The following is a 19,735-nucleotide window of genomic DNA, read 5'->3' as shown; positions in this document are numbered from 1 at the left end:
CCATATTTCACAGTAATTACTACCTTCCATTACTCCCATATTCCACAGTAATAACTTGCTTCCATTACTCCCATATTCCACAGTAATAACTTCCTCCCATTACTCCCATATTTCACGGTAATAACTACCTTCCATTACTCCCATATTCCACAGTAATAACTTCCTCCCATTACTCCCATATTCCACAGTAATAACTTCCTCCCATTACTCCCATATTCCACAGTAATAACTTCCTCCCATTACTCCCATATTCCACAGTAATAACTTCCTCCCATTACTCCCATATTCCACAGTAATAACTTGCTTCCATTACTCCCATATTCCACAGTAATAACTTCCTCCCATTACTCCCATATTTCACGGTAATAACTACCTTCCATTACTCCCATATTCCACAGTAATAACTTCCTCCCATTACTCCCATATTCCACAGTAATAACTTCCTCCCATTACTCCCATATTCCACAGTAATAACTTCCTCCCATTACTCCCATATTCCACAGTAATAACTTCCTCCCATTACTCCCATATTCCACAGTAATAACTTGCTTCCATTACTCCCATATTCCACAGTAATAACTTCCTCCCATTACTCCCATATTTCACGGTAATAACTACCTTCCATTACTCCCATATTCCACAGTAATAACTTCCTCCCATTACTCCCATATTCCACAGTAATAACTTCCTCCCATTACTCCCATATTCCACAGTAATAACTTCCTCCCATTACTCCCATATTCCACAGTAATAACTTCCTCCCATTACTCCCATATTCCACAGTAATAACTTGCTTCCATTACTCCCATATTCCACAGTAATAACTTCCTCCCATTACTCCCATATTTCACGGTAATAACTACCTTCCATTACTCCCATATTCCACAGTAATAACTTCCTCCCATTACTCCCATATTCCACAGTAATAACTTCCTCCCATTACTCCCATATTCCACAGTAATAACTTCCTCCCATTACTCCCATATTCCACAGTAATAACTTCCTCCCATTACTCCCATATTCCACAGTAATAACTTGCTTCCATTACTCCCATATTCCACAGTAATAACTTCCTCCCATTACTCCCATATTTCACGGTAATAACTACCTTCCATTACTCCCATATTCCACAGTAATAACTTCCTCCCATTACTCCCATATTCCACAGTAATAACTTCCTCCCATTACTCCCATATTCCACAGTAATAACTTCCTCCCATTACTCCCATATTCCACAGTAATAACTTCCTCCCATTACTCCCATATTCCACAGTAATAACTTGCTTCCATTACTCCCATATTCCACAGTAATAACTTCCTCCCATTACTCCCATATTTCACGGTAATAACTACCTTCCATTACTCCCATATTCCACAGTAATAACTTCCTCCCATTACTCCCATATTCCACAGTAATAACTTCCTCCCATTACTCCCATATTCCACAGTAATAACTTCCTCCCATTACTCCCATATTCCACAGTAATAACTTCCTCCCATTACTCCCATATTCCACAGTAATAACTTGCTTCCATTACTCCCATATTCCACAGTAATAACTTCCTCCCATTACTCCCATATTTCACGGTAATAACTACCTTCCATTACTCCCATATTCCACAGTAATAACTTCCTCCCATTACTCCCATATTCCACAGTAATAACTTCCTCCCATTACTCCCATATTCCACAGTAATAACTTCCTCCCATTACTCCCATATTCCACAGTAATAACTTCCTCCCATTACTCCCATATTCCACAGTAATAACTTGCTTCCATTACTCCCATATTCCACAGTAATAACTTCCTCCCATTACTCCCATATTTCACGGTAATAACTACCTTCCATTACTCCCATATTCCACAGTAATAACTTCCTCCCATTACTCCCATATTCCACAGTAATAACTTCCTCCCATTACTCCCATATTCCACAGTAATAACTTCCTCCCATTACTCCCATATTCCACAGTAATAACTTCCTCCCATTACTCCCTACAGGACGACATACGTATATATTTTTTTGCCGAGTTATCAGAAAGAAAATTTGGTTTGGTAATATGTGAGTGGAACAGCATCTGAATATAGAGAAAAATATGTGAGTGGAACAGCATCTGAATATAGAGAAAAATATTTGAGTGGAACTGCATCTGAATATAGAGAAAAATATGTGAGTGGAACAGCATCTGAATATAGAGAAAAATATTTGAGTGGAACTGCATCTGAATATAGAGAAAAATATGTGAGTGGAACAGCATCTGAATATAGAGAAAAATATTTGAGTGGAACTGCATCTGAATATAGAGAAAAATATGTGAGTGGAACTGCATCTGAATATAGAGAAAAATATGTGAGTGGAACAGCATCTGAATATAGAGAAAAATATGTGAGTGGAACAGCATCTGAATATAGAGAAAAATATTTGAGTGGAACTGCATCTGAATATAGAGAAAAATATTTGAGTGGAACTGCATCTGAATATAGAGAAAAATATGTGAGTGGAACTGCATCTGAATATAGAGAAAAATATGTGAGTGGAACAGCATCTGAATATAGAGAAAAATATTTGAGTGGAACTGCATCTGAATATAGAGAAAAATATTTGAGTGGAACTGCATCTGAATATAGAGAAAAATATGTGAGTGGAACTGCATCTGAATATAGAGAAAAATATGTGAGTGGAACAGCATCTGAATATAGAGAAAAATATGTGAGTGGAACTGCATCTGAATATAGAGAAAAATATGTGAGTGGAACAGCATCTGAATATAGAGAAAAATATGTGAGTGGAACAGCATCTGAATATAGAGAAAAATATGTGAGTGGAACTGCATCTGAATATAGAGAAAAATATGTGAGTGGAACAGCATCTGAATATAGAGAAAAATATGTGAGTGGAACAGCATCTGAATATAGAGAAAAATATGTGAGTGGAACAGCATCTGAATATAGAGAAAAATATGTGAGTGGAACTGCATCTGAATATAGAGAAAAATATGTGAGTGGAACAGCATCTGAATATAGAGAAAAATATGTGAGTGGAACAGCATCTGAATATAGAGAAAAATATGTGAGTGGAACAGCATCTGAATATAGAGAAAAATATGTGAGTGGAACAGCATCTGAATATAGAGAAAAATATGTGAGTGGAACTGCATCTGAATATAGAGAAAAATATGTGAGTGGAACAGCATCTGAATATAGAGAAAAATATGTGAGTGGAACAGCATCTGAATATAGAGAAAAATATGTGAGTGGAACAGCATCTGAATATAGAGAAAAATATGTGAGTGGAACAGCATCTGAATATAGAGAAAAATATGTGAGTGGAACAGCATCTGAATATTGAGAAAAATATGTGCGTCGAACAGCATCTGAATATAGAGAAAAATATGTGAGTGGAACAGCATCTGAATATAGAGAAAAATATGTGAGTGGAACAGCATCTGAATATAGAGAAAAATATGTGAGTGGAACTGCATCTGAATATAGAGAAAAATATGTGAGTGGAACTGCATCTGAATATAGAGAAAAATATGTGAGTGGAACAGCATCTGAATATAGAGAAAAATATGTGAGTGGAACAGCATCTGAATATAGAGAAAAATATGTGAGTGGAACTGCATCTGAATATAGAGAAAAATATGTGAGTGGAACAGCATCTGAATATAGAGAAAAATATGTGAGTGGAACAGCATCTGAATATAGAGAAAAATATGTGAGTGGAACTGCATCTGAATATAGAGAAAAATATGTGAGTGGAACTGCATCTGAATATAGAGAAAAATATGTGAGTGGAACTGCATCTGAATATAGAGAAAAATATGTGAGTGGAACAGCATCTGAATATAGAGAAAAATATGTGAGTGGAACTGCATCTGAATATAGAGAAAAATATGTGAGTGGAACTGCATCTGAATATAGAGAAAAATATGTGAGTGGAACAGCATCTGAATATAGAGAAAAATATGCGAGTGGAACAGCATCTGAATATAGAGAAAAATATGTGAGTGGAACAGCATCTGAATATAGAGAAAAATGTGTGAGTGGAACAGCATCTGAATATAGAGAAAAATATGTGAGTGGAACTGCATCTGAATATAGAGAAAAATATGTGAGTGGAACTGCATCTGAATATAGAGAAAAATATGTGAGTGGAACAGCGTCTGAATATAGAGAAAAATATGTGAGTGGAACAGCATCTGAATATAGAGAAAAATGTGTGAGTGGAACAGCATCTGAATATAGAGAAAAATATGTGAGTGGAACTGCATCTGAATATAGAGAAAAATATGTGAGTGGAACAGCGTCTGAATATTGAGAAAAATATGTGAGTGGAACTGCATCTGAATATAGAGAAAAATATGTGAGTGGAACAGCGTCTGAATATAGAGAAAAATATGTGAGTGGAACAGCATCTGAATATAGAGAAAAATGTGTGAGTGGAACAGCATCTGAATATAGAGAAAAATATGTGAGTGGAACTGCATCTGAATATAGAGAAAAATATGTGAGTGGAACAGCGTCTGAATATTGAGAAAAATATGTGAGTGGAACAGCATCCCTGAATTGATGTGATATTGAACTGACCTATAATACCTAGCAGTAATTAGCTAAAATAATTGCGATAATTTAAGTTAGGTTACGTGGGGTTTCTAAGTTAGGTTACGGGAGGTTTCTAAGTTAGGTTACCTGGGGCTTGTAAGTTAGGTTACGTGGGGTTTCTAAGTTAGGTTACGGGAGGTTTCTAAGTTAGGTTACCTGGGGCTTGTAAGTTAGGTTACGTGGGGTTTCTAAGTTAGGTTACGGGAGGTTTCTAAGTTAGGTTACCTGGGGCTTGTAAGTTAGGTTACGTGGGGTTTCTAAGTTAGGTTACGGGAGGTTTCTAAGTTAGGTTACCTGGGGCTTGTAAGTTAGGTTACGTGGGGTTTCTAAGTTAGGTTACGGTAGGTTTCTAAGTTAGGTTACCTGGGGCTTGTAAGTTAGGTTACGTGGGGTTTCTAAGTTAGGTTACGGGAGGTTTCTAAGTTAGGTTACCTGGGGCTTGTAAGTTAGGTTACGTGGGGTTTCTAAGTTAGGTTACGGGAGGTTTCTAAGTTAGGTTACCTGGGGCTTGTAAGTTAGGTTACGTGGGGTTTCTAAGTTAGGTTACAGGAGGTTTCTAAGTTAGGTTACCTCTGGTTTGTAAGTTAGGTTACGTGGGGTTTCTAAGTTAGGTTACGGGAGGTTTCTAAGTTAGGTTACCTGGGGCTTGTAAGTTAGGTTACGTGGGGTTTCTAAGTTAGGTTACGGGAGGTTTCTAAGTTAGGTTACCTGGGGCTTGTAAGTTAGGTTACGTGGGGTTTCTAAGTTAGGTTACGGGAGGTTTCTAAGTTAGGTTACCTCTGGTTTGTAAGTTAGGTTACGTGTGGTTTCTAAGTTAGGTTACGGGAGGTTTCTAAGTTAGGTTACCTGGGGCTTGTAAGTTAGGTTACGTGGGGTTTCTAAGTTAGGTTACGGGAGGTTTCTAAGTTAGGTTACCTGGGGCTTGTAAGTTAGGTTACGTGGGGTTTCTAAGTTAGGTTACGGGAGGTTTCTAAGTTAGGTTACCTGGGGCTTGTAAGTTAGGTTACGTGGGGTTTCTAAGTTAGGTTACGGGAGGTTTCTAAGTTAGGTTACCTCTGGTTTGTAAGTTAGGTTACGTGGGGTTTCTAAGTTAGGTTACGGGAGGTTTCTAAGTTAGGTTACCTGGGGCTTGTAAGTTAGGTTACGTGGGGTTTCTAAGTTAGGTTACGGGAGGTTTCTAAGTTAGGTTACCTGGGGCTTGTAAGTTAGGATACGTGGGGTTTCTAAGTTAGGTTACGGGAGGTTTCTAAGTTAGGTTACCTCTGGTTTGTAAGTTAGGTTACGTGGGGTTTCTAAGTTAGGTTACGGGAGGTTTCTAAGTTAGGTTACCTGGGGCTTGTAAGTTAGGTTACGTGGGGTTTCTAAGTTAGGTTACGGGAGGTTTCTAAGTTAGGTTACCTGGGGCTTGTAAGTTAGGTTACGTGGGGTTTCTAAGTTAGGTTACGGGAGGTTTCTAAGTTAGGTTACCTGGGGCTTGTAAGTTAGGTTACGTGGGGTTTCTAAGTTAGGTTACGGGAGGTTTCTAAGTTAGGTTACCTGGGGCTTGTAAGTTAGGTTACGCGGGGTTTCTAAGTTAGGTTACGGGAGGTTTCTAAGTTAGGTTACCTCTGGTTTGTAAGTTAGGTTACGTGGGGTTTCTAAGTTAGGTTACGGGAGGTTTCTAAGTTAGGTTACCTGGGGCTTGTAAGTTAGGTTACGTGGGGTTTCTAAGTTAGGTTACGGGAGGTTTCTAAGTTAGGTTACCTGGGGCTTGTAAGTTAGGTTACGTGGGGTTTCTAAGTTAGGTTACGGGAGGTTTCTAAGTTAGGTTACCTCTGGTTTGTAAGTTAGGTTACGTGGGGTTTCTAAGTTAGGTTACGGGAGGTTTCTAAGTTAGGTTACCTGGGGCTTGTAAGTTAGGTTACGTGGGGTTTCTAAGTTAGGTTACGGGAGGTTTCTAAGTTAGGTTACCTGGGGCTTGTAAGTTAGGTTACGTGGGGTTTCTAAGTTAGGTTACGGGAGGTTTCTAAGTTAGGTTACCTGGGGCTTGTAAGTTAGGTTACGTGGGGTTTCTAAGTTAGGTTACGGGAGGTTTCTAAGTTAGGTTACCTGGGGCTTGTAAGTTAGGTTACGTGGGGGTTCTAAGTTAGGTTACGGGAGGTTTCTAAGTTAGGTTACCTGGGGCTTGTAAGTTAGGTTACGCGGGGTTTCTAAGTTAGGTTACGGGAGGTTTCTAAGTTAGGTTACCTCTGGTTTGTAAGTTAGGTTACGTGGGGTTTCTAAGTTAGGTTACGGGAGGTTTCTAAGTTAGGTTACCTGGGGCTTGTAAGTTAGGTTACGTGGGGTTTCTAAGTTAGGTTACGGGAGGTTTCTAAGTTAGGTTACCTGGGGCTTGTAAGTTAGGTTACGTGGGGTTTCTAAGTTAGGTTACGGGAGGTTTCTAAGTTAGGTTACCTGGGGCTTGTAAGTTAGGTTACGTGGGGTTTCTAAGTTAGGTTACGGGAGGTTTCTAAGTTAGGTTACCTGGGGCTTGTAAGTTAGGTTACGTGGGGTTTCTAAGTTAGGTTACGGGAGGTTTCTAAGTTAGGTTACCTGGGGCTTGTAAGTTAGGTTACGTGGGGTTTCTAAGTTAGGTTACGGGAGGTTTCTAAGTTAGGTTACCTGGGGCTTGTAAGTTAGGTTACGTGGGGGTTCTAAGTTAGGTTACGGGAGGTTTCTAAGTTAGGTTACCTGGGGCTTGTAAGTTAGGTTACGCGGGGTTTCTAAGTTAGGTTACGGGAGGTTTCTAAGTTAGGTTACCTCTGGTTTGTAAGTTAGGTTACGTGGGGTTTCTAAGTTAGGTTACGGGAGGTTTCTAAGTTAGGTTACCTGGGGCTTGTAAGTTAGGTTACGTGGGGTTTCTAAGTTAGGTTACGGGAGGTTTCTAAGTTAGGTTACCTGGGGCTTGTAAGTTAGGTTACGTGGGGTTTCTAAGTTAGGTTACGGGAGGTTTCTAAGTTAGGTTACCTCTGGTTTGTAAGTTAGGTTACGTGGGGTTTCTAAGTTAGGTTACGGGAGGTTTCTAAGTTAGGTTACCTTGGGCTTCTAAGTTAGGTTACGTGGGGTTTCTAAGTTAGGTTACGGGAGGTTTCTAAGTTAGGTTACCTGGGGCTTGTAAGTTAGGTTACGTGGGGTTTCTAAGTTAGGTTACGGGAGGTTTCTAAGTTAGGTTACCTGGGGCTTGTAAGTTAGGTTACGTGGGGTTTCTAAGTTAGGTTACGGGAGGTTTCTAAGTTAGGTTACCTGGGGCTTGTAAGTTAGGTTACGTGGGGTTTCTAAGTTAGGTTACGGGAGGTTTCTAAGTTAGGTTACCTGGGGCTTGTAAGTTAGGTTACGTGGGGTTTCTAAGTTAGGTTACGGGAGGTTTCTAAGTTAGGTTACCTGGGGCTTGTAAGTTAGGTTACGTGGGGTTTCTAAGTTAGGTTACGGGAGGTTTCTAAGTTAGGTTACCTCTGGTTTGTAAGTTAGGTTACGTGGGGTTTCTAAGTTAGGTTACGGGAGGTTTCTAAGTTAGGTTACCTGGGGCTTGTAAGTTAGGTTACGTGGGGTTTCTAAGTTAGGTTACGGGAGGTTTCTAAGTTAGGTTACCTGGGGCTTGTAAGTTAGGTTACGTGGGGTTTCTAAGTTAGGTTACGGGAGGTTTCTAAGTTAGGTTACCTGGGGCTTGTAAGTTAGGTTACGTGGGGTTTCTAAGTTAGGTTACGGGAGGTTTCTAAGTTAGGTTTCCTCTGGTTTGTAAGTTAGGTTACGTGGGGTTTTTAAGTTAGGTTACGGGAGGTTTCTAAGTTAGGTTACCTGGGGCTTGTAAGTTAGGTTACGTGGGGTTTCTAAGTTAGGTTACGGGAGGTTTCTAAGTTAGGTTACCTGGGGCTTGTAAGTTAGGTTACGTGGGGTTTCTAAGTTAGGTTACGGGAGGTTTCTAAGTTAGGTTACCTGGGGCTTGTAAGTTAGGTTACGTGGGGTTTCTAAGTTAGGTTACGGGAGGTTTCTAAGTTAGGTTACCTCTGGTTTGTAAGTTAGGTTACGTGGGGTTTCTAAGTTAGGTTACGGGAGGTTTCTAAGTTAGGTTACCTGGGGCTTGTAAGTTAGGTTACGTTGGGTTTCTAAGTTAGGTTACGGGAGGTTTCTAAGTTAGGTTACCTGGGGCTTGTAAGTTAGGTTACGTGGGGTTTCTAAGTTAGGTTACGGGAGGTTTCTAAGTTAGGTTACCTGGGGCTTGTAAGTTAGGTTACGTGGGGTTTCTAAGTTAGGTTACGGGAGGTTTCTAAGTTAGGTTACCTGGGGCTTGTAAGTTAGGTTACGTGGGGTTTCTAAGTTAGGTTACGGGAGGTTTCTAAGTTAGGTTACCTCTGGTTTGTAAGTTAGGTTACGTGGGGTTTCTAAGTTAGGTTACGGGAGGTTTCTAAGTTAGGTTACCTGGGGCTTGTAAGTTAGGTTACGTGGGGTTTCTAAGTTAGGTTACGGGAGGTTTCTAAGTTAGGTTACCTGGGGCTTGTAAGTTAGGTTACGTGGGGTTTCTAAGTTAGGTTACGGGAGGTTTCTAAGTTAGGTTACCTGGGGCTTGTAAGTTAGGTTACGTGGGGTTTCTAAGTTAGGTTACAGGAGGTTTCTAAGTTAGGTTACCTCTGGTTTGTAAGTTAGGTTACGTGGGGTTTCTAAGTTAGGTTACGGGAGGTTTCTAAGTTAGGTTACCTGGGGCTTGTAAGTTAGGTTACGTGGGGTTTCTAAGTTAGGTTACGGGAGGTTTCTAAGTTAGGTTACCTGGGGCTTGTAAGTTAGGTTACGTGGGGTTTCTAAGTTAGGTTACGGGAGGTTTCTAAGTTAGGTTACCTGGGGCTTGTAAGTTAGGTTACGTGGGGTTTCTAAGTTAGGTTACGGGAGGTTTCTAAGTTAGGTTACCTGGGGCTTGTAAGTTAGGTTACGTGTGGTTTCTAAGTTAGGTTACGGGAGGTTTCTAAGTTAGGTTACCTCTGGTTTGTAAGTTAGATTACGTGGGGTTTCTAAGTTAGGTTACGGGAGGTTTCTAAGTTAGGTTACCTGGGGCTTGTAAGTTAGGTTACGTGGGGTTTCTAAGTTAGGTTACGGGAGGTTTCTAAGTTAGGTTACCTGGGGCTTGTAAGTTAGGTTACGTGGGGTTTCTAAGTTAGGTTACGGGAGGTTTCTAAGTTAGGTTACCTCTGGTTTGTAAGTTAGGTTACGTGGGGTTTCTAAGTTAGGTTACGGGAGGTTTCTAAGTTAGGTTACCTGGGGCTTGTAAGTTAGGTTACGTGGGGTTTCTAAGTTAGGTTACGGGAGGTTTCTAAGTTAGGTAACCTGGGGCTTGTAAGTTAGGTTACGTGGGGTTTCTAAGTTAGGTTACGGGAGGTTTCTAAGTTAGGTTACGTGGGGTTTGTAAGTTAGGTTACGTGGGGTTTCTAAGTTAGGTTACGCGAGGTTTCTAAGTTAGGTTACGTGGGGTTTGTAAGTTAGGTTATGTGGGGTTTCTAAGTTAGGTAACATGGTGTTTCTAAGTCAGGTTAAGTGGGGTTTCTAAGTTAGATTACGTGGGGTTTCTAAGTTAAGTTAAATTGAATGGGGTTTCTTAGGTAACGTGGGGTTTCTAAGTGAGGTTACGTGATGTTTTTAAGTTAGGTTACGTGGGGTTTTCAAAGTTAGGTTACGTGGGGTTTCTAAGTTAGGTTACATGGGTTTTTCTAAGTTAGGTTACTTGGGGTTTCTAGGTTATGTTACGTGACATTTCTAAGTTAGGTTACTTGAGGTTTCTAAGTAAGGTTACGTGAGGTTTCTAAGTTAGGTTACGTGAGGTTTTTAATTTAGGTTACGTGAGGTTTCTAACTTAGGTTACTTGATGTTTCTAACTTAGGTTACGTGGGGTTTCTAAGTTAGGTTACGTGTGGTTTCTAAGTTAGGTTCCGTGGGGTTTGTAAGTTAGGTAACGTGGGGTTTGTAAGTTAGATTACGTGGGGTTTCTAAGTTAGGTTATGTGAGGTTTCTAAGTTTGGTTACGAGGGGTTTCTAAGTTAGGTTATGTGAGGTTTCTAAGTTTGGTTACGAGGGGTTTCTAAGTTAGGTTACGTGGGGTTTCTAAGTTAGGTTACGTGGGGTTTCTAAGTGAGGTTACGTGGGTTTTTTAAGTTAGGTTATGTGGGGTTTCTAAGTTAGGTTACGTGGGGTTTCTAAGTTAGGTTACGTTGGGTTTCTAAGTTAGGTTACGTTGGGTTTCTAAGTTAGGTTACGTGGGTTTTTTAAGTTAGGTTATGTGGGGTTTCTAAGTTAGGTTACGTTGGGTTTCTAAGTTAGGTTACGTTGGGTTTCCAAGTTAGGTTATGTGGGGTTTCTAAGTTAGGTTACGTAGGGTTTCTAAGTTAGGTTACGTGGGGTTCCCATGTTAGGTTACGTGGGGTTTCTAAGCTAGGTTATGTGGGGTTTCTAAGTTAGGTTACGTGGGGTTTCTAATTTAGGTTACGTGGGGCTGCCAAGTTAGGTTACGTGGGGTTTCTAAGTTAGGTTATGTGGGGTTTCTAAGTTAGGTTACGTGGGGTTTCCAAGTTAGGTTATGTGGGGTTTCTAAGTTATGTTACGTGGGATTTCTAAGTTAGGTTATGTGGGGTTTCTAAGTAAGGTTACGTGGGGTTTCTAACTTAGGTTACGTGGGGTTTCTAAGTTAGGTTACGTGGGGTTTCTAAGTTAGGTTATGTTGGGTTTCTAAGTTAGGTTACGTGGGGTTTCTAAGTTAGGATAAATGGGGTTTGTAAGTTAGGTTACGTGAGGTTTCTAACTTAGGTTACTTGATGTTTCTAACTTAGGTTACGTGGGGTTTCTAAGTTAGGTTACGTGTGGTTTCTAAGTTAGGTTACGTGGGGTTTGTAAGTTAGGTAACGTGGGGTTTGTAAGTTAGATTACGTGGGGTTTCTAAGTTAGGTTATGTGAGGTTTCTAAGTTAGGTTACGAGGGGTTTCTAAGTTAGGTTACGTGGGGTTTCTAAGTTAGGTTACGTGGGGTTTCTAAGTGAGGTTACGTGGGTTTTTTAAGTTAGGTTATGTGGGGTTTCTAAGTTAGGTTACGTGGGGTTTCTAAGTTAGGTTACGTTGGGTTTCTAAGTTAGGTTACGTGGGTTTTTTAAGTTAGGTTATGTGGGGTTTCTAAGTTAGGTTACGTTGGGTTTCTAAGTTAGGTTACGTTGGGTTTCCAAGTTAGGTTATGTGGGGTTTCTAAGTTAGGTTACGTAGGGTTTCTAAGTTAGGTTACGTGGGGTTCCCATGTTAGGTTACGTGGGGTTTCTAAGCTAGGTTATGTGGGGTTTCTAAGTTAGGTTACGTGGGGTTTCTAATTTAGGTTACGTGGGGCTTCCAAGTTAGGTTACGTGGGGTTTCTAAGTTAGGTTATGTGGGGTTTCTAAGTTAGGTTACGTGGGGTTTCCAAGTTAGGTTATGTGGGGTTTCTAAGTTAGGTTACGTGGGATTTCTAAGTTAGGTTATGTGGGGTTTCTAAGTAAGGTTACGTGGGGTTTCTAACTTAGGTTACGTGGGGTTTCTAACTTAGGTTACGTGGGGTTTCTAGGTTAGGTTACGTGGGATTTCTAAGTTAGGTTAAGTGGGGTTTCTAAGTTAGGTTACGTGGGGTTTCTAAGTTAGGTTACGTGGGGTTTCTAAGTTAGGTTGTGTTGGGTTTCTAAGTTAGGTTACGTGGGGTTTCTAAGTTAGGATAAATGGGGTTTGTAAGTTAGGTTACGTGGGTTTTTATGTTAGGTTACTTGGGGTTTCTAAGTTAGGATGAATGGGGTTTCTAAGTTAGGTTACGTGGGGTTCCTAAGTTAGGTTACATGGGGTTCCTAAGTTAGGTTATGTGGGGTTCCTAAGTTAGGTTACGTGGGGTTTCTAAGTTAGGATGAGTGGTGTTTCTAAGTTAGGTTACGTGGGGTTCCTAAGTTAGGTTACGTGGGGTTCCTAAGTTAGGTTACGTGGGGTTCCTAAGTTAGGTTACGTGGGGTTCCTAAGTTAGGTTACGTGGGGTTCCTAAGTTAGGTTACGTGGGGTTCCTAAGTTAGGTTACGTGGGGTTTCTAAGTTAGGATGAGTGGTGTTTCTAAGTTAGGCTACGTGGGATTTCTAAGTTAGGTTACGTGGGGTTCCTAAGTTAGGTTACGTGGGGTTCCTATGTTAGGTTACGTGGGGTTCCTAAGTTAGGTTACGTGGGGTTCCTAAGTTAGGTTACGTGGGGTTTCTAAATTAGGATGAGTGGGGTTTCTAAGTTAGGCTACGTGGGATTTCTAAGTTAGGTTACGTGGGGTTTCTAAGTTAGGTTACGTGGGGGTTCTAAGTTAGGTTACGTGGGGTTTCTAAGTTAGGTTACGTGGAGTTTCTAAGTTAGGTTACGTGGAGTTTCTAAGTTAGGTTACGTGGAGTTTCTAAGTTAGGTTACGTGGGGGTTCTAAGTTAGGTTACCTGGGGATTCTAAGTTAGGTTACCTTGGATTTCTAAGTTAGGTTACCTTGGGGTTCTAAGTTAGGTTACCTGGGGCTTCTAAGTTAGGTTACCTTGGGGTTCTAAGTTAGATTACCTTGGGGTTCTAAGTTAGGTTACGTGGGGGTTCTAAGTTAGGTTACCTGGGGATTCTAAGTTAGGTTACCTTGGGGTTCTAAGTTAGGTTACCTTGGGGTTCTAAGTTAGGTTACCTGGGGGTTGTAAGTTAGGTTACGTTGGGGTTTTAAGTTAGGTTACGTGGGGGTTCTAAGTTAGGTTACCTGGGGGTTCTAAGTTAGGTTACGTTAGAAACTAAAATATTCTCCACCATTACACGAAACAGTTCTGGTGGTAAAGTCAATTTTTAATGGAGTTAGGCCTAAAAATATCAAAATTTTCTCTTTTTAAATATAATTAGGCATATATGAGACAAGTTCACATATATAAGTTGACAGTAAACAGGTGATATCACAGTATACAAAAGAAGTACTGTGAGAAAATAGCGAAATATCAAGCACTTTCGTTATTTTTGACATCATCAAGGAAGTGTAAAAATAAAAGTGGAGCAGAATAGCACATAACTAGGAAACTTCAGTCTGTAGTTACGTTATAATACCTGACTATTATATGCTGTTGTAACTTACGAGACCGTAATGACAGGATTGTAGGCAAACAATACCACGGGTGGGGTTTGAACCCGCGATCAGAGAGTCACAAAAGTCCAGACCGTCGCGTTAGCCACTGGGACAGCTGGTTACAATATGATTCACCACTAAAGTCACAGTGGTGGCCTATGCTAACCTTGCTATGGTGTAGAAATATTCCCAGTTTGATGAACCTTGTAGCTGGTCCACTGGTTAACACGACGGTCTGGGGTTTTGTGACTCTCTGACCGCGGGTTCTAGCCCCACCCGCGGTATTGTTTATGTTGTTGTAGGTAGTCAAGGACCTGTAAAACAGCTTAGATTCTACCCAAAGTTCGAGAATATTGTCTAATGGAACCTAAATTCTTGGTGTAAAGGACCTACACAATAGAAACACATTTAGGCAGAATAATGTGAGGCTTTATTGACAACGTTTCGCCCACACAGTGGATTTTATCAGGTAATAAACAGATCTCTGGTGGAGACTTGCTGCTCCTCCAGCAGAGTGTTGGTGGAGGCTAGCTCCTCCAGCAGAGTGTTGGTGGAGGCTAGCTCCTCCAGCAGTGTTGGTGGAGGCTAGCTCCTCCAGCAGAGTGTTGGTGGAGGCTAGCTCCTCCAGCAGTGTTGGTGGAGGCTAGCTCCTCCAGCAGAGTGTTGGTGGAGGCTAGCTCCTCCAGCAGAGTGTTGGTGGAGGCTAGCTCCTCCAGCAGTGTTGGTGGAGGCTAGCTCCTCCAGCAGTGTTGGTGGAGGCTAGCTCCTCCAGCAGAGTGTTGGTGGAGGCTACCTCCTCCAGCAGAGTGTTGGTGGAGGCTAGCTCCTCCAGCAGAGTGTTGGTGGAGGCTAGCTCCTCCAGCAGAGTGTTGGTGGAGGCTAGCTCCTCCAGCAGAGTGTTGGTGGAGGCTAGCTCCTCCAGCAGAGTACCAGGGAGCTTAACACTGTCTTGCTGACAGGCATACGAGGAGCTGGAGGACCTGCTGGCACTCCACAAGGTGTGTATCGCTGTCAAGGAGAAGTTGGTGAAGGACTCTGGTGTGGCTGACGACGCTGCTTACGATTATATTGTCCAGCGCCTCCTGCTCAAGCACAGTGCCAGAGGTGAGTTACAGTGCCACAGGTGAGTCACAGTGCCACAGGTGAGTGACAGAGTCAGAGGTAAGTCACTGAGTTAGAGTTGAGTCACTGTGCCAGAGGTGAGTCACAGTGCCAGAGGTGAGTCACAGTGCCAGAGGGGAGTGGCAGTGTCAAAGGTGAGTCACGGTGCCAGAGGTGAATCACTGTGCCAGAGGTGAGTCAAGAATTGTGTCAGTGGTGGTAAATTATAGTGTCAATGGTTGTCGAGTATAGTGTCAGTGATGGTCGAGTATAGTGTCAATGGTGGAACAGTATAGTCTCAGTGGTGGACTACTACAGTGTCAGTGGTGGTCCAGTATAGTGTTATCGGTGGACCAGTATAGTGTCAGTGGTGGTCCAGTATAGTGCCAGCGGTGGTCAAGTATAGTGTCAGTGGTCGACCAGTATAGTGTCAGTGGTGGACCAGTATAGTGTCAGTGGTGGACTAGTATAGTGTCAGTGGTGGTCCGGTATAGTGTTAGTTGTGCACCAGTGTAGTGTCAGTGGTGGACAAGTACAGTGTCAGTGGTGGACCAGTATAGTGTCAGTGGAGGACCAGTATAGTGTCAGTGGTGGACCAGTATAGTGTCAGTGGTGGTCCAGTATAGTGTCAGTTGTGCACCAGTGTAGTGTCAGTGGTGGACCAGTATAGTGTCAGGGGTGGATCAGTATAGTGTCAGTGGTGGTCAAGTATAGTGTCTGTGGTGGATCAGTATAGTGTCAGTGGTGGTCCAGTAGTGTCAGTGAAGGACCAGTATAGTGTCAGTGGTGGTCCAGTGTAGTGTCAGTGGTGGACCAGTATAGTGTCAGTGGTGGTTCAGTGCAGTGTCAGTGGTGGACCAGTATAGTGTCATTGGTGGTCCAGTATAGTGTCAGTGGTGGACCAGTATAGTGTCAGTGGTGGACCAGTATAGTGTCAGTGGTGGACCAGTATAGTGTCAGTGGTGGACCAGTACAGTGTCAGTGGTGGTGCAGTATAATGTCAGTGGTGATTCAGTATAGTGTCAGTGATGGTCCAGTATAGTGTCAGTGGTGGACCAGTATAGTGTCAGTGGTGGACCAGTATAGTGTCAGTGGTGGATCAGTATAGTGTCAGTGGTGAACCAGTATAGTGTCAGTGGGCGACCAGTGTAGCATCAGTGGTGGACCAGTATAGTATCAGTGGCGGACCAGTACAGTGTCAGTGGTGGATCAGTATAGTGTCAGTAGTGGTCCAGTATAGTGTCAGTTGTGGTCCAGTATAGTGTCAGTGAAGGTCCAGTGTAGTGTCAGTGGTGGACCAGTATAGTGTCAGTGGTGGACCAGTATAGTTTCAGTGGTGGACCCGTATAGTGTCAGTGGTGGTCCAGTATTGTGTCAGTGGTGGACCAGTATAGTGTCAGTGGTGGTCCAGTATAGTGTCAGTGGTGGACCAATATAGTGTCAGTGGTGGTCCAGTATAGTGTCAGTTGTGCACCAGTGTAGTGTCAGTGGTGGACCAGTATAGTGTCAGTGGTGGACTAGTATAGAGTCAGTGGTGGTCCGGTATAGTGTTAGTTTTGCACCAGTATAGTGTCAGTGGTGGACCAGTATAGTGTCAGTAGTTGTCAAGTATAGTGTCTGTGGTGGACCACTATAATGTCAGTGGTGGACCAGTATAGTGTCAGTGGTGGACCAGTATAGTGTCAGTGGTTGTCAAGTATAGTGTCAGTGGTGGACCAGTATAGTGTCAGTGGTGGTCCAGTATAGTGTCAGTGGTGGACCAGTATAGTGTCAGTGGTGGTCCAGTATAGTCTCAGTGGTGGTCCAGTATAGTGTCAGTGGTGGACCAGTATAGTGTCAGTGGTGGTCCAGTATACTGTCAGTGGCGAACCAGTATAGTGTCAGTGGTGGACGAGTATAGTGTCAGTGGTGATCTAGTATAGTGTCAGTGATGGTCCAGTATAGTGTCAGTGGTGGACCAGTATAGTGTCAGTGGTGGACCAGTATAGTGTCAGTGGTGGACCAGTATAGTGTCAGTAGTGATGATTCAGTATAGTGTCAGTGATGGTCCAGTATAGTGTCAGTGGTGAACCAGTATAGTGTCAGTGGTGGACCAGTATAGTGTCAGTGGTGGATCAGTATAGTGTCAGTGGTGGACCAGTATAGTGTCAGTGGGCGACCAGTATAGCATCAGTGGTGGACCAGTATAGTGTCAGTTGTGCACCAGTGTAGTGTCAGTGGTGGACCAGTATAGTGTAAGTGGTGGACTAGTATAGTGTCAGTGGTGGTCCGGTATAGTGTTAGTTTTGCACCAGTATAGTGTCAGTGGTGGACCAGTATAGTGTCAGTGGTTGTCAAGTATAGTGTCTGTGGTGGACCACTATAGTGTCAGTGGTGGACCAGTATAGTGTCAGTGGTGGACTAGTATAGTGTAAGGGGTGGTCCGGTATAGTGTTAGTTTTGCACCAGTATAGTGTCAATGGTGGACCAGTATAGTGTCAGTGGTTGTCAAGTATAGTGTCTGTGGTGGACCACTATAGTGTCAGTGGTGGACCAGTATAGTGTCAGTGGTGGACCAGTATAGTGTCAGTGGTGGTCAAGTGTAGTGTCAGTGGTGGACCAGTATAGTGTCAGTGGTGGTCCAGTATAGTGTCAGTGGTGGACCAGTATAGTGTCAGTGGTGGTCCAGTATAGTGTCAGTGGTGGACCAGTGTAGTGTCAGCGGTGGACCAGTATAGTGTCAGTGGTGGACTAGTATAGCGTCAGTGGTGGTCCAGTATTGTGTCAGTGATGGACCAGTATAGTGTCAGTAGTGGTCCAGCATACTGTCAGTGGCGAACCAGTATAGTGTCAGTGGTGGACGAGTATAGTGTCAGTGGTGATCTAGTATAGTGTCAGTGATGGTCCAGTATAGTGTCAGTGGTGGACCAGTATAGTGTCAGTGGTGGACCAGTATAGTGTCAGTGGTGGACCAGTATAGTGTCAGTAGTGATGATTCAGTATAGTGTCAGTGATGGTCCAGTATAGTGTCAGTGGTGAACCAGTATAGTGTCAGTGGTGGACCAGTATAGTGTCAGTGGTGGACCAGTATAGTGTCAGTGGTGGACCAGTACAGTGTCAGTGGTGGACCAGTATAGTGCCAGTGGTGGACCAGTACAGTGTCAGTGGTGGACCAGTATAGTGTCAGTGGTGGAGAAGTATAGTATCAGTAGTGGACCAGTACAGTGTCAGTGGTGGATCAGTACAGTGTCAGAGGTGGACCAGTATAGTGTCAGTGGTGGTCCAGTATAGTGTCAGTGGTGGATCAGTACATTGTCAGAGGTGGACCAGTATAGTGTCAGTGATTGACCAGTATAGTGTCAGTGGTGGATCAGTATAGTGTCAGTGGTGGACCAGTATAGTGTCAGTTGTGGACCAGTATAGTGTCAGTGGTGGACCAGTATAGTGTCAGTGATTGACTAGTATAATGTCAGTGGTGGACCAGTATAGTGTCAGTGATTGACCAGTATAGTGTCAGTGGTGGACCAGTATAGTGTCAGTTGTGGACCAGTATAGTGTCAGTGGTGGACCAGTATAGTGTCAGTGGTGGACCAGTATAGTGTCAGTGGTGGACCAGTACAGTGTCAGTGGTGGACCAGTATAGTGTCAGTGGTGGACCAGTATAGTGTCAGTGGTGGACCAGTATAGTGTCAGTGGTGGACCAGTAGAATATCAGTTGTGGACCAGTATAGTGTCAGTGGTGGACCAGTATAGTGTCAGTGGTGGACCAGTATAGTGTCAGTGGTGGACCAGTACAGTGTCAGTGGTGGTCCAGTATAGTGTCAGTGGTGGACCAGTACAGTGTCAGTGGTGGACCAGTATAGTGTCAGTGGTGGACCAGTACAAAGTCAGTGGTGGACCAGTACAGTGTCAGTGGTGGACCAGTATAGTGTCAGTGGCGGACCAGTACAGTGTCAGTGGTGGACCAGTATAGTGTCAGTGATGGACCAGTACAGTGTCAGTGGTGGACCTGTACAGTGTCAGTGGTGGACCAGTATAGCGTCAGTGGTGGACCAGTACAGTGTCAGTGGTGGACCAGTATAGTGTCAGTGGTGGACCAGTATAGTGTCAGTTGTGGACCAGTATAGTGTTAGTGGTGCACCAGTATAGTGCAAGTGGTGGACCAGTATAGTGTCAGTGTTGGACCAATATAGTGTCAGTGGTGGACCAGTACAGTGTCAGTGGTGGTCCAGTATAGTGTCAGTGGTGGACCAGTACAGTGTCAGTGGTGCACCAGTACAGTGTCAGTGGTGGACCAGTACAGTGTCAGTGGTGGACCAGTACAGTGTCAGTGGTGGACAAGTATAGTGTCAGTGGTGGACCAGTACAGTGTCAGTGGTGGTCCAGTATAGTGTCAGTGGTGGACCAGTACAGTGTCAGTGGTGGTCCAGTATAGTGTCAGTGGTGGACCAGTACAGTGTCAGTGGTGGACCAGTATAGTGTCAGTGGTGGACCAGTATAGTGTCAGTGGTGGACCAGTACAGTGTCAGTGGTGGACCAGTATAGTGTCAGTGGTGGACCAGTATAGTGTCAGTGGTGGACCAGTACAGTGTCAGTGGTGGACCAGTATAGTGTCAGTGGTGGACCAGTACAGTGTCAGTGGTGGACCAGTACAGTGTCAGTGGTGGACCAGTATAGTGTCAGTGGTCGACCAGTATAGTGTCAGTGGTGGACCAGTACAGTGTCAGTGGTGGACCAGTATAGTGTCAGTGGTGGACCAGTATAGTGTCAGTGGTGGACCAGCACAGTGTCAGTGGTGGACCAGTATAGTGTCAGTGGTGGACCAGTACAGTGTCAGTGGTGGTGCAGTATAGTTTCAGTGGTGGACCAGTATAGTGTCAGTGGTGGACCAGTACTTTGTCAGTGGTGGTGCAGTATAGTGTCAGTGGTGGTGCA

At 43.3% G+C, this 19,735-nt stretch overlaps 1 protein-coding gene across 1 annotated transcript in view; it reads left to right on the top strand.

Moving 5' to 3' along the window:
- The window catches only part of LOC138855467 (uncharacterized), a 321,883-nt gene that overhangs the window by 284,352 nt on the left and 17,796 nt on the right, over positions 1–19,735 (top strand). Inside the window, exon 4 of the mRNA XM_070104946.1 lies at positions 14,680–14,843. Within this exon, the coding sequence (XP_069961047.1) occupies positions 14,680–14,843 (164 nt within the window). The remainder of the gene's footprint in view (positions 1–14,679; positions 14,844–19,735) is intronic.

This window comes from Cherax quadricarinatus, chromosome 95, assembly GCF_038502225.1.
Source record: "Cherax quadricarinatus isolate ZL_2023a chromosome 95, ASM3850222v1, whole genome shotgun sequence".
Classification (NCBI taxonomy): domain Eukaryota; kingdom Metazoa; phylum Arthropoda; class Malacostraca; order Decapoda; family Parastacidae; genus Cherax; species Cherax quadricarinatus.
Note: the sequence above shows the minus strand (reverse complement) of the source record. Positions and strands in the feature narration are given on the sequence as shown.